Source organism: Macaca fascicularis, chromosome 1 (assembly GCF_037993035.2).
Source record: "Macaca fascicularis isolate 582-1 chromosome 1, T2T-MFA8v1.1".
NCBI lineage: Eukaryota > Metazoa > Chordata > Mammalia > Primates > Cercopithecidae > Macaca > Macaca fascicularis.
Window position 1 is genome coordinate 126,782,546 of NC_088375.1, and position 22,063 is coordinate 126,804,608.

The 22,063-nt window shown below is 38.1% G+C and overlaps 1 protein-coding gene across 6 annotated transcripts in view; it reads left to right on the plus strand.

The window, feature by feature from the left end:
- VAV3 (vav guanine nucleotide exchange factor 3) overlaps nucleotides 1-22,063 on the plus strand; it is a 398,293-nt gene that overhangs the window by 218,980 nt on the left and 157,250 nt on the right. For all 6 annotated transcript variants that reach the window (XM_065548736.1, XM_074000525.1, XM_065548740.1 and 3 more), the window contains 2 exons: nucleotides 618-750; nucleotides 1,135-1,244. In XM_065548736.1, coding sequence (XP_065404808.1) covers nucleotides 618-750; nucleotides 1,135-1,244 — 243 coding nt within the window. The remainder of the gene's footprint in view (nucleotides 1-617; nucleotides 751-1,134; nucleotides 1,245-22,063) is intronic.

Genomic DNA, 22,063 nt, shown 5'->3' on the forward strand with positions numbered 1-22,063 from the left:
ACCTGTTTGTGAATCCCGTTACATGCGTCACTAGCCGTGTGACCTTGAGCAAATTAACTTCTCTAAGCCTCAGTTTCCTCCTCAGTAAAATGAAGATGGTAAACAGTACCTACCCAGCATGTGGTCTTGGGGATTTAAATTGAGTCATGTTTGTAAAAGGGATGAACAACACTTCTCAAGGCATTCTGGCTGATCCCTAGTAACTTCAGTAGAAGCTGCTACTGATGTCATTAATATTATTCTATACGTTTTTAGCTTTTAAATTAAAAAAGAAGGCAATTGCTCATGAGCAAACTTTATGGCTTATCTCATTTGGCCATTTCAACAACTCTGCAGTGTGCGTTTTACTCTTATTATGAATTTTGCCCATTTTTAAAATGAGGGAACCAAGGCACAAAGGCACACTGAGGCCATTTACAAAGTAAAGGGAAGTTCCAAGATACACACAGTTCTTATAACCACAAATCCCCCATTGTTTTCAATGTGTGATACTACCTGTTGTCTTTAATGCAAAGAAAAAGACATTGGTTGCTTTAATTTTATCTTACCAAAAAAAATTAATACACATCCTTCTAAACCATTTAAAATCAATCAATTAATCAGTCTCTCTTTCACAGGCATATCTTCTTATTTGATTTGGCAGTGATCGTATGTAAGAGAAAAGGTGATAACTATGAAATGAAGGAAATAATAGATCTTCAGCAGTACAAGATAGCCAATAATCCTACAACCGATAAAGAAAATAAAAAGGTGACTTTTTGGAAACTAATAACTGTAATTTACTTATAATCTTGAATATTAAGGAAAAGTATGATAATACATTAATGTGAGATGTGGCTTATCAATCCAGATGTTTTTGTTTCTAGAGATTGATTAGGTACATACCTTTGTGAGAAATAACTGGAAAATGCCAGATCTGATCATTTCTAATGCCCTAATGATCCAGATAGTAAAAGGCATTTGGCATAGAAATTGTTATAGATATGAAGTTGACTACAATCAGCTTGATTGTGCAGTTTGTACATTGATAATATTGTGAGGGGGTTTTGGATAGTTATGGTGGTATTCTTGTGAATTTAGAAACATAATGTTGTTAATGACACATATTAATCTGAAGAATATTAATTTTAACAGTGGTCTTATGGCTTCTACCTCATCCATACCCAAGGACAAAATGGGCTGGAATTTTATTGCAAAACAAAAGATTTAAAGAAGAAATGGCTAGAACAGTTTGAAATGGCTTTGTGAGTATTTCTATTTTTAAAAGTGCTTTTATTTTTACTACTTAAATCACTTATGAATAATGAACAACCAATAAGTGTGCTCTAATGCTTGTAGCATGTGTCATGTGTACAGAGGCAGGGGAAATGTTTTGCTGTGATCAGGAGTGCTACTAGGCTGCTGGCTGCTTGATAACTTTGGTCTCCTAGGAGAGGAGTTTTGTTGAATTCCTTCAAAAAGAAGAAAGAGGGAGCTCTAATCTTCTGTTTGACTTTCTTATAGGCCTGTTTTAGTTCTTTAGCTGTCAGCAGCCCAAGAAAATATTAATTATTCTAATGATAAACTTTTTATGTAATAACTATATTTTTAAAATTATATACCTTTAAATAGAAATACCTGCATGTGTACTTACACAAACAGACATGTAAATGTATATATCTTATTTTTAATAGAAAGATTGAATTATGCTCTGTTTTCACTCACTTATCATTTGAATCTTGGCTAAAATGCTTCATGTATTTAAGGAATGCTTTATGGGCTTAATTTCTTTAAGTGGTTTTTAGTTCTATTGAGGAGGAAGCTCAACAAAGAGGTGGAAAATAAATCAATTCTGTTTCAAAAGGAATGGCATACAGAGATGTAATAACCAAGAACATGCCATTATAGGTGTTTCTTTTTAGTTTTGATGTTTAAGGATTGAAAGGTGCACAATGACCCTTTTCGTGGAAATATATAGGATGCCCTGAAATAAAACTGTTAGCAAAATGTGAAATTAAGGAAAACTACATTTGGAATTTGTTTCATTTGGGTTCTAAGATTATTTACCATTTGTTGACAAATTCTATCAGTTTTTTTCTTTAAGAAATGCTCATGTTAATGTAAACTAGAGGTAGGAATAGGATGTTTTATTGTGGTTCTGAAATTAGGAAAATAAAGATTCTCAAGGTTATTTTATCTAACATTTTGAGATACAGGATTCTATAGCCAAAATGTTTAAGCTTATAGTCAGTTCTGCGTTCATCTATTATCCCTGCCATGAACTGGCTGCATGATGAAAGCTAAGTTATTTAAACTTCTCACAGCCTCAGTTTCCTCATCTGTAAAATAGGGATGATACTTACTTCAAATTCTAGGTAATATGTATCAGCAGAGTGCTAGCCAAATAGTACGATAGCAGCCATGTGATACTGTACAATAGGTGATACCTATTGTTATTGCTATTATTATTAATAATGATTGCATTTGGGATTCTAGCATACTTATGAATACTTATAAAACTACATAACATCTTCCAATATACTAATTTTTCTTTTTAGGAAGTCACTTGGAGTTGAATAATTTGAATTGGAGTGGTAGGATGCTGGGGTTAGTGGTAATATGCAAAGACAGAGCTGATCTCGAGCCTTTACTGTTATATGCTAGGCTATCATTTTTTTGATGGGTTTTGTTTGCCTTTATAATCTTCAGGTGAGTGAAGGAATGTCTGCAGAGGAGAAAACTTGAATTTCATGTCCCAGAGCAGACAGGTTCCTTGGACTGTATGATAGATATATCAGTCACTATTTTGTTCAGTTGCCATAAAACAAACAGTTAATTTCTAGATATGAGAGACTTGATGGCCAGGCGTGGTGGTTCATGCCTGTAATCCCAGCACTTTGGGAGGCTGACTTGGGCGATTCCCCTGAGGTCAGGAGTTCGAGGTCAGCCTGGCCAACATGGTGAAACCCCATCTCTACTAAAAGTACAAAAATTAGCCAGGTGTGGTGGCGCATGCCTGTCGTCCCAGCTACTTGCGAGGCTGAGGCAGGAGAATCGTTTGAACCCAGGAGGCAGAGGTTGCAGTGAGCTGAGATTGTGCCACTGTACTCCAGCCTGGGTAACAGACTGAGAGTCTGTCTTGAAAAAAAAAAGGAGAGAGAGAGAGAGAAATTTGACAAGATAAATTTCTTGTCAGCATTTGGCTTCTCTCCTTAAGCGTGGTCACCTTGTAGTCTAAGATAGCTGCTAGAGCTCTAGGTATAAAATCTATGTTCTAGGTAGCAGAAAGTAATCCCACTTTTATGGATTCCTTGTAGAAATACCACCCGCTTCTGTTACATAATACTGACCAAAGTGTAGTCATGTGGCCACACCTGCCAAGGGAGGCTGGCAAATAAAACCTTTATTCTGGGTAGGATTCTTCCTGGCTAAAAATTAAGGTTCTTTTACTATGGAAGAAGGGAGGAATAGGTAGTTGTAGGCAACCAGGAGCCACCGCCTTACAGGTTTATACATATAGTACGTATGGATTTAAATTGTTCCACCACAATAAGGATGGCTGAAGCACATGCACAGAACCTGGGATTCTTAATCTTTGATTATTTTCCAAGCACCTCAGCAATATAATAACACACCAGTAGAAGTAGTTTTTGTTATTTTAGAGATCTGTTGAATGTCCATGCAGGTAGTGAGAGGGTAGAAGTATCTTTTTGGAGAATTGCTCAGAGTTGAAGTTGAGGGCTTCTATAAATAAGGGTTATATTATATATGGTAAAATAAATTCTGAGCAGGCATCAGAATATTCCATTGTTTTATTTCCTTCTTTTTTGAAGTTCATCATGTAGGAAAGCCCTGATAATGTCTGCTTCCAGCTTTATAAGACAGATTTTGCCTGTCTGATGCTCATAAAAATAGAATAATGTAGGTAAATCTTGAAGTTTGATTTTGCCTATGGTTCAAATTTTGCTGCTTATCCATTATTTTATCCATGTATTAAATCTGTATTCATTATTAAATCCTTTTTGATAAGTCACGGAGAATAAAAGAAAATAACTCCTGCGCATCAGTGACAATGCCTGATGAACAGCAAGCCTTGTGTATCTCCACAGGATGGCTTCTTCCCAGTGTCTTTAGCATCAACACGAGTCCCTTGAGTTCCCTTAGAGCACTCTGGACTATTGCTTTAAGGAATTCTGAAAAGAAAAGGGAGGCATTGGTGAGAGGGCGGAGGGAAATCAAGGGAGCTGATATTTTTAAGAGTGTTGAAATGCTTGCCATTTCTATTTACAGAAGATGGCAATTCTGTTTATAGGATGATTGGATCATTTTTATTTAAAATTATTGCAAATCACTGTTAAGGCACTTAAAATACTACATTAAGCCTCTAAATTAAGGCTCTTAATTTAGAACATTAAATAAGGCCATGGAAAAGCATGAACACTAATAAACAATTAGTATCTGGTGAACCCAAATATTCTCCCCAGAGGTGACCTAAATCTCAGCCTCTGTCTCTCCCAAGCACATCCCCATCCTTGTTCAGCAGTCATGTTCTCTGACCTTCTTTGACCATAACCACTTCCAGCATTTAAAATACACAGTGAACCACATTAGAACCTGGCAAACCTCCATAGGAAAGGCTGAACAAAGAGAAAAGTAGCAGTGACCCACTTGGATAGGGCAGGAGGATATTTTTCCCTTTTTTTAAAAATTTTTGTGATAAGTGATAGCAGGACTGATATGTTCTTGAGGTTGTTGGAAAAATTACTTAACAAAATATACCAAATAGAGTGCAAGGGCTGTAGTTCTGGGGGCCATAATCTAAATAAGGTATTTAAATCTTTAAGAGGCTGATCAATATGCCTTGCTTACTTTTATTTTTTCCAAAAGGGTTTTCTTTTTTTTTTTTTTGGTCACTAACTGTCTCTCACAATTCCATTTAGTCATCTGTGAAACAGAATGGCAAATAGTTTTATTGGGTTAAGCTGGTTTTCATAATGATGCTGGAAAATATGGATATAACTGCCTATAGCAATGTTCAAAATTTTGTTAAGAAGCTATGGATATGTTTTCTCCAAATCCAATATAACCATTGTGCTTTTATGAATTTTTCTGTAAGATTTAAATTAATAAACCTTGTCATACCCATTTTGTAGCTCAGGAAACTAGCAGTCACAGGAGCATTTGAGCAAATGCGTACAAGTTTGATGCTGTGTCATTTACAGTACAGTTGAAGATCTCAGTTCACAGGAGTTTCTTTATCCATAACGATGCTAAAATAAGCAACTGGACTCAGATCTTGGCATCTAAAACTGGAGTCTGGGTTTTTTGTATTTTTTGTTTTTGTTTCCTCACTGTGAATAGGATCTAGCGATCAGATAGTTTTCTTAAATGTCCCAGGAGTAAGTTAAACCTGAGTAAAAAATAAAGAAGTATAATTATATTTAAGTTGGTGCAAAAGTAATTGGGGCTTTGCCATTACTTTTAGTGGCCAAAAAGGTTTTTTTTTTTAAAAAAGAAAAGTTAGCAAAAGGATAGGTAAAATAAGAGGCATACCATAAGCATCACATATGGTAGTAACGGGTAGATTCAGAATTAGCCTTTGTAGTGCTTTTTTGAAGGGAAATGAAAGGTGCTCTTGCCTAGAATTTCTTCTGACCGACCTTGGCCCAGTTCTTGAAATTCTAACAATTCTCATTTACGCCCTTGAATGAAGAAAGACCCTTTGAGATGCATATGCCGTCACTACTGCGAGTATCTAAGATGTCTTGACTGTGTAATAAGTGCCTGGCACAGTTCTACATGAATTACCTAAGAGAAAATAGCATAGAGGTCAGGCATTGTCTACTGAAATATTAGCCCAGGATGTTTATCTTTTAAACACAAGGACTAATGGTAGTGGAAAGAAGAGAATGAGAATGGGAGATGGAGATTCTAGAGCTCCAGAGGGACTCTGGGACCAGGATGCACTATCCTGTTGGTCATCCGGAAGGGCAGCCCCTGCCTGCGCTTTGCATTTCCCAGAATGAGCCCTGAGAGGAGCTTCCCTGTTGGGATGGAGCAGGGAGTGAGAGTGTAGCCGTTAAGCTCCACAAATCACGTTTAATCTGAGGCACAGTGTTTCTTTCTAATTTATTCCCCATCTACTTCCAGAAGGAATTTGAAGTCACTCACAATAAAAAGCACACATGCTGCAGAATTAAAAAGAAAAATTTAAATAATCAGAGGTCAAATAGAACAGTGTTTCCAAGTATTATCTTCAAACTCAGGCTCCACTAGACAAGAATATTTTCTTGAAGTTTAGTTTCTGTAGTTTATATGATAAAAACAAAAAGCATGTTTCTCACATTTCAAACCTAGAGTTATATTTCATCAAACATAATTTGTTTTAATCTAAAGATATTGCTCAGATACTTTGAATACCAGAGAGAGAATTACCAGAGGAAATTTTATTCATTCTGCAAATATTTATCGTGTGCTTGCCTTGATGCCAGACACTGTTGGAAGCCCTGGGCTTATAACAATGAGGGAGCTGTTGCAATTGAATTTAAGTATTATTATTTCTAAATATAATAATATTCTGTTAGTATATAATGGATTAAGTTTCAGGACTGAACTCTTGATATTTCTATTCAAATCATCTCCTCCTTTAACCTCCATTTACTTAAGGATCAACATATGGAGTCACAAGAATTGCGCTTGATACAGCTCCCTCTCGCCACTTGTAATCAATCTCTCACTAATCACTGCACATCAAATCTGAACACCTGCCTGAACTCTCTCTTGCCACCCCTGGGTTACATCTTCTGCATGTCTCTTTAGCTTCTGCATTCCCTACTTCTTCCCCACTAGTCCTTCTTCACAAGCATCAGAGTCATCCGATGCTAAGACTACCCCACTTAGAAAGCTCTGGTGGATATTTATTGTACTTGCTATAACATCAGAGTTTTCGCTAGGATGGAAGAAGGCCCTGACTGGTTTTATCCCACCCATCTTTCCAGCCCCATCTCCCATCAGTTTTTCCTGTGCTTGTTTCTTTTTTTTTCTAGTTAAATTGTGTGTTTCAGTTCTCAGAGAATGCCCAGTCCTCAGATATTCACACATAAGCTTTCCCTGCCAGGCCTTATCTTTCCCCCTGTTCTTTGAGTACGTGGTTCTATATCCTGCAGGTCTTGGCTGTAAATGTTACTTTGTGAGGGAGATCCCTCCTGACCCCTATGCTAAGTGAGTAATACCACCTTTTCTATATTCTCTCACAATTGTATTTATATTGCCAGACAGAAATTATCCAAGCATCCTGTTTACTGCCTTCTCTTAATCCAACAATCCCTCTTCTGTTAGAATCTGTTAGATGTCCACTCAGTTTTACTTCTCTTTTCTCCTAAAGAATAAGGATTCTGTTTTGTTTATTAGAAGAGAAGTTAAGTTGAACCATATGGTTAGAGATGTAGGAAAGGGGAAAAGAAAGCCTCATGGATCAGGGAATGGAAAGAAAGTATTGTGTGTGTTTGGTGTGAGTGAGGCTCTGGGATAGCTATGGCGTCTGAGGGATTTGAGAAGGGGAAAAGGCCTTTTGAGATGCAGGTGTTTGGAATCTCAATTTAGCTTCCCTTTATGTTCTTTGAAATGTTAAGTAAAGAATGAAATTATTTTTTGTTTATTTTGATGTACCTTTAGCGGCCCAAGGCTGAACTGCCTGGGTCCATGGAATATGGGATTGCTGTTAGATCTATTTGCCTATTTAATGTCTGTTTCTTGTATGAGGGCAGGGATCTTGTCCCTGTTGTTCAAATGCATGATCTGTCCTAGCATAGTATCATATTTTTGTTGTAAATGTGAAATTTTACTCTGTAAGTTTTCTGACAATGAAGACAAGGGAAAAAAAAAGACTTGATGAGTTGTGGCATTCTTATTATCTGACAAAATATTACAATGGCCCTTTGCGGGAGAAACTTTTTCCAGTATGGTAAGAAGGCTATATAGTGTGGATCCTTAGGTAGGAGACATTGAAAAACATTCTCTACCAGCAACATTAGATTTGTTGAAATTCTTGAAGTTGATGACATAGATCAGTATTTCTCTTTTATGTAAGCCTTCAACTATGTAATTGCAGTTTTGCTAAGGCATTTTTATGGACATCTAACCTGATGCTAGCCCTTCCAGATGTTTCTTTCTAGTAGTCTGGCTTGCTTGGATAAAATTTTTGGAACCAAACAGGATGGGCAATTATCATTTTATCTAGCCTGTCATTTAAGTAGCACTGATCTCATTCATTTATATACTGAAAACTGTAGAAAAATATGCAACTCATATGTTATGTGGGGCCTCCTTGCTCCTTGGAGATGTAGACAGAGGTTAGCCCAGATTCCAGTTTTAGGGTCTGAGGTGCTCAAGGCTCACCTACATTCTCACATTTCTCTCTCTCTCCATGTTCTTGATTCATTGTGGCTTTTTTGGTTTGTGTGTGTGTGTGTGTGTATTTTCTTTTTTAATTTTCCCACCTGTCAGACCCAGGAGAAAAGATCTACGCCTTTTCCATTTTCCACCTGAAATCCATTCACAGTCTATTTTTTGTCATGCCAACAGGCGTCACAGTGGCGCTTATGTCATGCACCTGTTCCCTCTGCTGTTTCACTGGTCTTTGACACCCTCAGCAGCACCTGGAGCATGACCCTCCCCACCCAGCACTGCTCCCTGCAGAGGACGAGCGCCCCTTGCCTCACCACCCCTTTAGGGAGTGGCTGGTCAGGCCAGACGGAGTGCCTCCCACACCTGTCCTGGGATTTAGAGGATAAAACCATGTCATGTTACCCATCAATTCAAAATTAAGCTCTCCAGTGAGTGTTTCAGGAGAAATTGGTCTTTGTTGTTAATTTTTGAAAGACCCATGTTTCTATTATTAAAGGTTTGGCAACAAATTTGACATTCAAATGTGAAAATTTAAAAGATTCACTTTGTTAATATTGTTGCCCAGATGGAGATGCCTACAGTATCTGCATGAAGCTGTCAGAGTTCTAAAGCAGGCCTAAGAAACAACAGCTACTACCACTATGAGTACTGCTAGGCCTGTCTTCCCTTCCTATCCCCTCCTCTCTCTCCTCTTTCGTTTTCTTCATCAGAAGGTTTGTTTGGATCTTCTCAAATGTATAAATAAGTTTCTGTTGAGACAAAAGATTTCTTCTCTTAGAACAAGGGCCAGCAACATTTTGTTGTAGGGGGCCAGAGAGTAAATGGTTTAGGCTTTGTGGGCCATATGGTATCTGTCAGAGCTACTCAATTCTGTCATAGTTAACTACGAATGCGGCCATAGATTCACATAAATGAATGAGTGTAGTGTGTTCCAGTCAAACACTTGGTGGTTGTATTTGGCCCGTGGGCTGTAGTTAGTGACCTCTGTCTTACAGCACAATAAGATGACTTACGCCTAGAGAATTAGTCAATATATGTTACCACAAAATGATCTCAGCTATAATGAAACCATGATGTGGCCTTTTGTAGAAGTGTCATTTTTTTTTCTTTTGTTTTTAGTATCCGTGATTCCTGTTTAGGCTATCATGATGATTTAGCTCCAAAATGTTTTTTACTTCACCAAAAAAAGAAAATAATAAACCTGGATGAATTATCTATATTTGTCATTATTATTTTACTGTCTAATTGAATATTAAAAATGTCTGCTCACAGAACAGACTGTATCTATTCAATTTCCAGTTTCATTAAGTTTTATTACATGGTTTATTGAAAAGGACAGGTCCCACAGAGTCCAGGCCAGTAGCAGCTATGTGGTAACTTTTTCTCTACTCAGTAGTCAGCCACATCAACAAGAAGCTTTTTTCTTTTTCTTTTCTTTTTTTTTTTTTTTTTTTTGAGATGGAGTCTCGCTCTGTCGCCCAGCCTAGAGTGCAGTGATGAGATCTCAGCTCACTGCAACTTCCACCTCCTGGGTTCAAGCGATTCTCCTGCCTCAGCCTCCCAAGTAGCTGTGATTATAGGCACATACCACCACACCCAGCGAATTTTTGTGTTTTTAGTAGACAGGGTTTCACCATGTTGGCCAGGCTGGTCTTGAACTCCTGACCTGAGGTGAGCCACCCGCCTTGGCCTCCCAAAGTGCTGGGATTTCAGGCGTGAGCCACCATGCCCAGTGAAGAAGCATTTTTTAATCAGTGATGCTGTTTGTGCTCTTGATGCATTTTCTTCCCATCAGCAATACCATTTGTGCCTGTTATTTATTCTGAAATTTCCTCCCTGGAGAGCATACTAAGGAAAACCGGAAGGGGCAGAGGAAGCCTGTGGTGTCAAGAGTTGGCCAGAGGGGGAGCCTTCCTGGATGAGCTGGATGTGGGGATGACATTTTGTCACCTGCTTTGGCATTTTCTTAGTGTCCAAAGCCCGACAGTGTCTGTTTGGAAACTGGAGGCCTTACTGGCATAATGGCCAAAATATCAGTCTATAAACTGTCTCTGTATTTGTCTGCCCTTTTGGATTGTTTTTGTTTTTTTTTTCTTGAGAAATTATTTTCTCTAAAAACCTCACATTCTTCCTCCTTAAAAGGCTTGCATGACCGTTTTTAATGTGAAGAATTTGTTTATGGGTGCGGAATCCATGCCGGCACCATCCGTTGCCTCTGGGCTGTGCTGAGTCTCATAGTGCTGGCCTATTCACATTAATCTCCCAAGTTGAAGCCAGCTCAACTCTCCCTGAATCTAATGTATTGTCTATAACCTTTCAAAATTGGCAGTTAAGTCAGAATAGGGGACTATACTGGCAGCAATAAAAGGAAGTAGGACACGGGACAGTGCTCAGAAAATTCACAGCTGTCATGAAATGGAGTCTTTCAGTAGCCTGTTTGATCCAGAAACATGCAAAAGTATTTCATGCATGACAAAGCATTAGTAAATATTAAATAGTATTCTTGTTTTGTTATTGCCTAGTGAGGATCAAGCTCTCTCCTTTTTCTCTGGTTATGTTTAATACGTATTTGACACTTTTTGGCATTCTTGAACATGCTTATGAGAAAGGAGAAGTCACAGGCAGGTGAAGAGCAAAGGACAGATATTGAAATTTCCATCAGCAAATAAGCATTACCCTGGTTAAAACTAAATGCAAATAAAATTAGTAAGCTGAATTAGTGTTTGTTTCCCTGAGGCTTTATAACAGAGCCTTTCATCTGTTATTTTTTTTTCCTTCTTTTTAAATGAACAATAATAGTACAGCCAGAGAGTTTAACCTGGCAGTGGTGGTCACTGTGCTACTGTCTCCAGCTTGTCCGGGTAGTGTAGATATTTACTCAAAGAGTAAGATTGTTTTGGAGTTGTTTGTTGTACTAAGTCAACTTGGTATATGGTTTCCTCCAAGTATATGACAAAATCTCCACTACAGTGAATTCTATGACAATAACCAAGCTTTAACCTATAAGTCTAAACCTAACAGTTAGTGTGACATATACTGTTTTTATGCTATTTCTTGATAAGAAATGATTAGATCATAAGAATTACTACTTTGGGCTATACAACACAAAATAAGCTGTGATTGGAAACTGGCAATCCTTGCAGTGGAAACAATGGGAGAAACTTAGTTTTTCCTCTTCATGGGGGAGTAGGCAATAGCAAGCTAGTTGGGGAGATGGAAAGGAAGTCATACTTGAAACAATTTTTCAGTAAGACTATGTATTGTGCATTTCACAATATATGCCCAGGAAGTGTTTTACGCATTAGGGATACAGTGATAGACAAGTTCACTTCTCTTGTGAAGTTTGCATTGTAAAACTACTTATATTTTCTTTTTTTCTTTTTCTTTTTTTATATTATACTTTAAGTTCTAGGGTACATGTGCACAACGTGAAGGTTTGTTATATATGTATACATGCACCATGTTGGTTTGCTGCACCCATTAATTCGTCGTTTACGTTAGCTATTTCTCCTAAAGTTATCCCTCCCCCACTCCCCCACCCCACCACAGGCCCCAGTGTGTGATGTTCCCTGCCCTTTGTCCAAGTGTTCTCATTGTTCAGCTCCTACTTATGAGTGAGAACGTGCGGTGTTTGGTTTTCTGTCCTTGTGATAGTTTGCTGAGAATGATGGTTTCTAGCTTCCTCCATGTCTGAACTCATCCTTTTTTATAGCTGCATAGTAGTCCATGGCATATATGTGCCACATTCTCTTAATCCAGTCTATCATTGATGGACATTTGGGCTGGTTCCAAGTCTTTGCTATTGTGAATAGTGCCACAATAAACATATGTGTGCATGTGTCTTTATAGTAGTATGATTTATAATCCTTTGGGTATATATCCAGTAACAGTATCGCTAGGTCAAATGGTATTTCTAGTTCTAGATCCTTGAGGAATCGCCACACTGTCTGCCACAATGGTTGAACTAGTTTACACTCCCACCAACAGTGTAAAAGTGTTCCTATTTCTTCACATCCTCTCCAGCACCTGTTGTTTCCTAACTTTTTAATGATCTCCATTCTAACTGGTGTGACATGGTATCTCATTGTGGTTTTGATTTGCATTTCTCTGATGATCAGTGATGATGAGCGTTTTTTTCTCATGTGTCTGTTGGCTGCATAAATGTCTTCTTTTGAAAAGTGTCTGTTCATATCCTTTGCCCACTTTTTGATGGGGTTGTTTGACTTTTTCTTGTAAATTTAAGTTCTTTGTAGATTCTGGATACTAGCCCTTTGTCAGATGGGTAGATTGGAAAAATATTTCCCCATTCTATAGGTTGCCTGTTCACTCTGATGGTGGGTTCTATTGCTGTGCAGAAGATCTTTAGTTTAGTTAGATCCCATTTGTCTATTTTGGCTTTTGTTGCCATTGCTTTTGGTGTTTTAGTCATGAAGTCGTTGTCCATGCCTATGTCCTGAATGGTACTGCCTAAGTTTTCTTCTAGGGTTTTTATGGGTTTAGGTCTGACATTTAAGTCTTTAATCCATCTTGAATTAATTTTGTATAAGGCATAAGGAAGGGATCCAGTTTCAACTATCTACATATGGCTAGCCAGTTTTCCCAGCACCATTTATTGAATACGGAATCCGGGAATCCTTTCCCCATTTCTTGTTTTTGTCAGGTTTGTCAAAGATCTGGTCATTGTAGATGTGTGGTGTTATTTCTGAGGCCTCTGTTCTGTTCCATTGGTCTATATCTCTGTTTTGGTACCAGTACCATGCTGTTTTGGTTACTGTAGCCTTGTAGTATAGTTTGAAGTCAGGTAGCGTGATGCCTCCAGCTTTCTTCTTTTGGCTTATGATTGTCTTGGCAATGTGGGCTCTTTTTTGGTTCCATAAACTTTAAAGTAGTTTTTTCCAATTCTGTGAAGAAAGTCATTGGTAGCTTGACGGGGATGGCATTGTATCTATAAATTATCTTAAGCAGTATGGCCATTTTCTCAATATTGATTCTTCCTATCCATGAGCGTGAAATGTTCTTCCATTTGTTTGTGTCCTCTTTTATTTCATTGAGCAGTGGTTTGTAGTCCTCCTTGAAGGTGTCCTTCACATCCCTTGTAAGTTGGATTCCTAGGTATTTTATTCTCTTTGTAGCAATTGTGAATGGGAGTTCACTTATGATTTGGCTCTCTGTTTGTCTGTTATTGGTGTATAGGAATGCTTGTGATTTTTGCACATTGATTTTGTATCCTGAGACTTTGCTGAAGTTGCTTATCAGCTTAAGGAGATTTTGGGCTGAGACGGTGGGGTTTTCTAAATATACAATCATGTCATCTGCAAACAGGGACAATTTGACTTCCTCTTTTCCTAACTGAATACCCTTTATTTCTTTCTCTTGCCTGATTGCCCCGGGCGGAACTTCCAACACTGTGTTGAATAGGAGTGGTGAGAGAGGGCATCCCTGTCTTGTGGCAGTTTTCAAAGGGAATGATTCCGGTTTTTGCCCATTCAGTATGATATTGGCTGTGGGTTTGTCATAAATAGCTCTTATTATTTTGAGGTACGTTCCATCAATACCTAGTTTATTGAGAGTTTTTAGCATGAAGGGCTGTTGAATTTTGTCAAAGGCCTTTTCTGCATCTATTGAGATAATCATGTGATTTTGATCTTTGGTTCTGTTTATGTGATGGATTATGTTTATTGATTTGCGAATGTTGAACCAGCCTTGCATCCCAGGGATGAAGCCAACTTGATCTTGGTGGTTAAGCTTTTTGATGTGCTGCTGGATTCAGTTTGCCAGTATTTTATTGAGGATTTTCGTGTCGATGTTCATCAAGGATATTGGTCTAAAATTCTCTTTTTTTGTTGTATCTCTGCCAGGCTTTGGTATCAGGATGATATTGGCCTCATAAAATGAATTAGTGAGGATTCCCTCTTTTTCTATTAATTGGAATAGTTTCAGAAGGAATGGTACCAGCTCCTCTTTGTACCTCTGGTAGAATTCGGCTGTGAATCTGTCTGGTCCTGGACATTTTTTGGTTTTTAGCTATTAATTATTGCCTCAATTTCAGAACCTGTTATTGGTCTACTTGGGGATGCAGCTTCTTCCTGGTTTAGTGTTGGGAGGGTTTATGTGTCCAGGAATTTATCCATTTCTTCTAGATTTTCTAGTTTATTTGTGTAAAGGTGTTTATAGTATTCTCTGATGGTAGTTTGTGTTTCTGTAGGATCGGTGGTGATATCCCCTTTATCATTTTTTGTTGCATCTATTTGATTCTTTTCTTCTTTATTAGTCTTGCTAGTGGTCTGTTTTGTTGTTCTTTTCAAAAAACCAGCTTCTGGATTCATTGAGTATTTTGAAGGGTTTTTTGTGTCTCTGTCTTCTTCAGTTCTGCTTTAACCTTAGTTATTTCATGCCTTCTGCTAGCTTTTGAATGTGTTTGCTCTTGCTTCTCTAGGTCTTTTAATTGTGATGTTAGGGTGTCAATTTTAGTCTTTCCTGCTTTCTCTTGTGGGCTTTTAGTGCTATAAATTTCCCTCTATACACTGCTTTAAATGTGTCCCAGAGATTCTGGTATGTTGTGTCTTTGTTCTCATTGGTTTCAAAGAACATCTTTATTTCTGCCTTCATGTTGTTATTTACCCAGTAGTCATTCAGGAGCGGGTTGTTCAGTTTCCATGTTGTTGTGCGGTTTTGAGTGAGTTTCTTAATCCTGAGTTCTAATTTGGTTGCACTGTGGTCTGAGAGACAGTTTGTTGTGATTTCTGTTCTTTTACATTTGCTGAGGAGTGTTTTACTTCCAACTATGTGGTCAATTTTGGAATAAGTGTGATGTGGTGCTGAGAAGAATGTATATTCTCTTGATTTGGGGTGGAGAGTTCTGTAGATGTCTATTAGGTCAGCTTGGTGCAGAGCTGAGTTCAAGTCCTGGATATCCTTGTTAACCTTCTATCTCATTGGTGTAATATTGGCAATGGGGTGTTAAAGTCTCCCATTATTATTGTATGGGAGTCTAAGTCTCTTTGTAGGTCTCTAAGGACTTGCTTTATGAATTTTGGTGCTCCTGTATTGGGTGCATATATATTTAGGATAGTTAGCTCTTCTTTTTGAATTGATCCCTTTACCATTATGTAATGGCCTTCTTTGTCTCTTTTGATCTTTGTTTACAGTATGTTTTATCAAAGGCTAGGATTTCAACCCCTGCTGGTTTTTTTTTTGTTTTGTTTTTGTTTTTGTTTTTGTTTTTTTTCCATTTGGTTGGCAGATCTTACTCCATCCCTTTATTTTGAACCTATGTGTGTCTCTGCACATGAGATGATTCTCCTGAATACTGCACACTGATGGGTCTTGTTTCTTTATCCAATTTGCCAATCTGTGTCTTTTAATTGGGGGATTTAGCCCATTTACATTTAAGGTTAATATTGTTATGTATGAATGTATGTATGTATGATCCTGTCATTATGATGTTAGCTGGTTATTTTGCTCATTAATTGATGCAGTTTCTTCCTAGCATCGATGGTCTTTACAATTTGGCATGTTTTTGCAGTGGCTGGTACTGGTTGTTCCTTTCTATGTTTAGTGCTTCCTTTCGTACCTCTTGTTGGGCAGGCCTGGTGGTGACAGAATCTATCAGCATTTGCTTGTTTGTAAAGGATTTTATTTCTCCTTCACTTATGAAGCTTAGTTTGGCTGGATATGAAATTCTGAGTTGAAAATTCTTTTCTTTAAGAATGTTGAATATTGGCCACCACTGTCTTCTGGCTTGTAGAGTTTCTGCTGAGAGATCTGCTGATGGTCTGATGGGCTTCCCTTTGTGGGTAACCCAACCTTTCTCTCTGACTGTCCTTAACATTTTTTCCTTCATTTCACCTTTGGTGAATCTGACAATTATGTGTCTTGGGGTTGCTCTTCTCAAGGAGTATCTTTGTGGTGTTCTCTGTGTTTCCTGAATTTGAATATTGGCCTGCCTTGCTAGGTGGGGGAAGTTCTCCTGGATAATATCCTGAAGAGTGTTTCCCAGCTTGGTTCCATTCTCCCCATCACTTGCAGGTACACCGGTCAAACATAGATTGGTTCTTTTCACATAGTCCCATATTTATTGGAGGCTTTGTTTGTTTCTTTTTACTCTTTTTTTCTCTAAACTTCTCGCTTCATTTCATTCATGTGATCTTCAATTACTGATACCCTTTCTTCCACTTGATCGAATCAGCTACTGAGGCTTGTGCATGTGTCATGTGGTTCTCGTGCCATGGTTTTCAGCTCCATCAGGTCATTTAAGGTCTTCTCTATACTGTTTATTCTAGTTAGCCATTATTCTAATCTTTTTTCAAGGTTTTTAGCTTCCTTGCAATAGGTTTGAATATCCTCCTTTAGCTTGGAGAAGTTTGTTATTACTGACCTTCTGAAGCCTACTTCCATCAACTCGTGAAAGTCATTCTCCATCCAACTTTGTTCCATTGCTGATGAGGAGCTGCAATCCTTTGGAGGAGAAGAGGTGCTCTGGTGTTTAAAATTTTCAGCTTTTCTGCTCTGGTTTCTCCCCATCTTTGTGGTTTTATCTGCCATTGGTCTTTGATGATGGTGACCTACAGATGGGGTTTTGGTGTGGATGTCATTTTTGTTGATGTTTATGCTATTCCTTTCTGCTTGTTAGTTTTCCTTTTATCAGTCAGGTCCCTCAGCTGCAGGTCTGTTGGAGTTTGCTGGAGGTCCACTCCAGATCCTGTTTTCCTGGGTATCACCAGCAGAGACTGCAGAACAGCAAATATTGTAGAACAACAAATGTTGCTGCCTGATCCTTCCTCTGGAGGCTTCGCGTCAGAGGGGCACCCAGCTGTATGAGGTGTCAGTCGGCTCCTACTGGGAGGTGTCTCCCAGTTAGGCTACACGGGGGTCAGGGACCCACTTGAGAAGGCAGTCTGTGTTCTCAGAGCTCAAACACCATACCAGGAGAAGCGCTGATCTCTTCAGAGCTGTCAGACAGGGACATTTAAGTCTGCAGACGTTTCTGCTGCCTTTTGTTCAGCTATGCCCTGCCCCCAGAGGTGGAGTCTACAGAGGCAGGCAGACTTGTTGAGTTGCAGTGGGCTCCATGCGGGTCGAGCTTCCTGACCTACTCAAGCCTCAGCAATGGCAGATGCCCCTTCCCCAGCCAGTCTGCTGCCTCGCAGCTTGATCTTGGACTGCTGCACTAGCAGTGAGTAAGGCTCCGTTGGCATGGGACCCGCTGAGCCAGGTGTGGGATATAATCTCCTGGTGTGCCATTTGCTAAGACTGTTGGAAAACTGTAGTATTAAGGTGGGAGTGTCCCGGTTTTCCCGGTACAGTCTGTCATGGCTTCTCTTGGCTAGGAAAGGGAAATCCCCTGACCCCTTGCACTTCCTGGGTGAGGTGACACCCTGCCCTGCTTCAGCTCACCCTCTGTGAGCTGCACCCACTGTCCAGCTAGTCCCAGTGAGATGAACCAGGTATCTCAGTTGGAAATGCAGAAATTACTCGTCTTCTGCGTTGATCACTCTGGGAGCTGCAGACCAGAGCTATTCCTATTTGGCCATCTTGGAACGGCTGCCCAAGACTTATATTTTCAAGTCAGTATTATAATGCTAATGCAAAGCAGTGATAAATTGCAAGGTATATGAAATAATTTATACTACACATTATTTTGATCTGTGGAGAATGGGATTCGAAATTTCAGTGTAGAAAAGTCTATGCATGTGATGCTGATGGACAAATTTTCAGAGTTATTGGGCGCCTGGGCATCTAAGAAAGGCATTTGCAACTGAATATTTTTTCTCTTCACTTAGAAGTAAGTTGCTGTAAGTTAAGTATATGTGCTTTTTGCTTCAAGTAATTAGAAAAAAGATGCCATTTGACACCAATATATAATTTAGAAAAATTAATTTGTCATAGTTGTTTTTTCCCATAGATTCTGAATACCTTTTCATAATGATCAAAATCTTCAGAAACTATACAGTTTTATAAATTCATACATTCTCTGAAGAGGAGAGTAAAGTTCCTCCTTTTTAACAATTCATGGCTTGAGTCTTTCATACAACTTCTTTCCAAGTATATCCTGTGCTTGGATGCCTCTTGTGATGAGGGACTAACTACCTCTGAAATTGCTTGTTTTATCTTTGGTTAGCTTTCACTGTAGAAGATTCTTCCTTATAATGAAGAAGATTTCATTGTAGAAGGTTCTTCCTTATAATAACTGAAGAAGATTCTTCCTTATAATGAGTAAAAATCTCTGTCTGTTAAAGTATAATTTCCTAATATCACTTCTTGGGCCCAAATAGAACCTGTCTAACTCTTCCTTACCTGGAAATCTTTCAGATATATGAAGATAGCTATCCCTCTAAGTCTAGGGTTAAAACATATTTTTATGAATAAATGAAAAGAAACTTAATTTAGGAAGATTCTTTCATTAACATAGCTTACCAGTGCTAATGAGGATCAGGTAAAAGTGTGGATACACTGAAAGTTTCATTTCACTTCAGAATTATAGGCAGGGTACAATGAATGTTAGACACTGTTGTCCTCACACACACAAAAAAAGTAAATAGAACAGTTTATCTTTTTGAGATGTTCGGAAATCAGTTTGGAGACTTCTGATTGAATTGTGCATAGCATTTTAATATTCTGCTTTTGAGTATTTAAATGATGACTTCAGATTTTAATACTCTCATGTTAGAGTATTTAGAGTCTAGGACATGTAGCGATAATTCTTTGCTCTTATGTAGTGCTTTACAGTTTCCAAAGCATTTCTGGATAATGCCCAATCTGATTCTTAAAGAGTCTGGTGAGGTAGCTAGGAAGGTATTATTCCTTTTAAAAAATGAGAAAATAGTAGAGAGATTAAGTATTTTTTCATTTCCTTAGCAAGTGACAGAAGCTGAGCTTGAATCTCAATGTGGGGCTTTTTCTGTCATACCACACTGCCTCATTTGTAGCAAGAACACCTATTATTGTTCTCTGAAGATGAAAGTTTCCCTTTCAGTTTGTTTTATAAGCAAGAGGTATTCCTGTGTAGCGTATTCATTCACTAGATGAAAAATATGATTTAGAGTTTAAATACTTACACTTATTTTTCAGTGATTGCTGTTGGATAAGAATTTGATATTTTTACAAAATCAAATAATAAGCAACATTGTGTATATTATTAACGACCATCTGTAAGGATAATTTTTGCTTCACAGAATTTCCTTAGAGCAAAGTAAACCAAATCTTAATTTGCAAGTTAATTTATTTCAAGATATTTTGATCACTTTATTTTATCACAGGTTTGAGCCTAATATGATTAATGGAACGGTTTGATTTTATTGGGTTTTGTGGTGGTCTCTTCTCGCAGTTATTTAGATAAGATTTCAGTCTCAGAGTTTAAGTTTGTTTTTAGAAGTAAAGGAACTGGGAAGGAAAACCTCATGGTCTGAGACTTAAGCCCTGGCCAATTATCAGGGTGGATTCAGATGAGTGTTAAATAAATATGTGTGTTTCTTTTCTTCCAGAACTTTGGTAACAGTTCTGGAAAGTTTGGAAACAGTGGATGTTTATTACATAAGTTGCTGAAGGTATGGACACAGTATGATAGTGCTGTCATCCTTCTCCTTCAGGATAAACTTTAGACCGACCATTGACTAGCTTCTCCTTCCTGGGGAGAACCAGATTTGAAGTGGTTATCTAAACCACCAGTTTGACCCGTCACTTATTAAAATAGTAGACTTTCTTCCAAAATGTTCCTCAAAGAAAACACTAAAGTTTGGGAGTTCAAGTTTTTGCCCTCAAAGTAGCCAGATTATTCCACTGGTCGATGGTGGTCCCTGATTGTTTAGCCCTGTCCACATATTGATATTTATCTGTAACATCACTATCTGTACAAAGCAGCGGGCTCTTTGAATAAAGAAAGGTAATTTCAAAAGCCACAGTGCCCTACATTAATGATCTCTAAAATAAAATTTTCCACTAAAAACAACACTCTTCATAGTTTGTTATGGTAAACAACAAAAAATAAATTTTGTATTTATTATTTTTCCAATCTTTTCTTGTATCAGTCCAATGAGATAATTCATATTTGCTGACGTTAGCATTGTATTCCAAGCACAATGGTATGCCTTGGATGCTCATCTTGTTAAATATTCACAAAATTATGATGGAGCAGTTTATCCTGTTTTAGCAAATGAGAAAACTCAGGACCAGAAGTGTAAGAAACTTGCCTGAACCACACAGCTCATCGCCGAACAGGGATTCTGCCCATGCCCTTCAGTGCACCATGTCGTAGGACATGCTTTTTCCATCCTTTTCTTCAGAGAGTTTCTTGTCCAAATTGCTGGTAAGGAATAAAACTCATGTTTGTTTAAGCTCAGGTTTTCTATCCCCTAACCCGAAAATATAGACTTTCTGCATTTTCTTTGTTTCTTTTCCCTTGGATAACTACAGCAACCAGAAACACAATTCTCTCATCTATTATCATATACCAAATTCGCCTTATGTAGTCTTTGACTAATGACTTGTTGGTCAGAATAAACTCAGGGATCTGTTCTCTGATAGTACATTAATAATATATATGCCTTAAAGCTTCTTCTCAGAGAATATTTGAGCTTTGACATATTGAACACTGGCATTTTAAATTAAAGCTGTTGCTGTCAGTGCATTTTAAAAACTAGATAGCTTCGAAATAGTGTTTCATACATAACAAAATGGATCTGAGGTCATATATAGTTTACTAAGGCAAAACTATGCCTGGCCTGTTTAATTGTAGTAGGGGTTTGAATAGAGTTTTCCAATTATCATGACCTAAACATCTTTCAGACTGAGAAAAAACTAAACTGCTTTGCAGGGCTTTGATTTACTAGAAGAAACACCACAGAGCAACCTAATGGATTTTCTGCATACTGTAGGAGCTAGGAATAATGAATTTAAAACTATTCTGAATCCTTCAAGACAGGAGAGTATCAAGATTAAAATGATGCTTGGTGACAATTATAATTCTATAGTTGTGCCCTTGGCTTGCATTATTGTTTCTTGTCTTTAAAACACTTTTGTATCAGGTTTTATTAGCTAAGCAGTCTTTTTGCTTGTGGCATTAGACTCATGCAACTTTATAAGTAATGTGGGTTAAGCCTTTCCCTTTGTATAGTTGATCTGGGGACATAATTTTACACAATACATATGAATATGCATATACATATACATATACATATGACTGTCCTCATGAAGATTTTTTCTGTAGGGCAGTGTAATAGAAAGAGCCCCAGATTGGGGAGGTCATGAGCAACACCCACCTATCTTCACTCCCACTATTTTGTAGATAGATAATTAACAGATTATTTTTCCCTCAAATGCCACTATACTGAATGGTTTCAGACTTTGCATCCAGTCAGACTCAGAAAACTTCCTCTACAGAGTAATTTGCCCAAAGCCACAGGAGTAGTTTAGTGGAACTGAGACTATTAAAGGAACCAGGTCCTTTAATCCCTGATGATTCCTCTTCATTCAGAACAGATCTTGTGTTAATGAGTACCTTTCCCTAAAATGGGGGTCTGACTCTTTGCTCTATATCTTTGTCATGAAAACCTGCCAGTTCGCTGTCCAGGGGCCAGCGGATTTGGGATAGAGGAGGAAAACTCAACTAGCCTCCAGTGGATGTTAGCAATAGGACCTGTTTTTCCACCATCTGTTTGACATTAATGTACTGCTTGCTGTT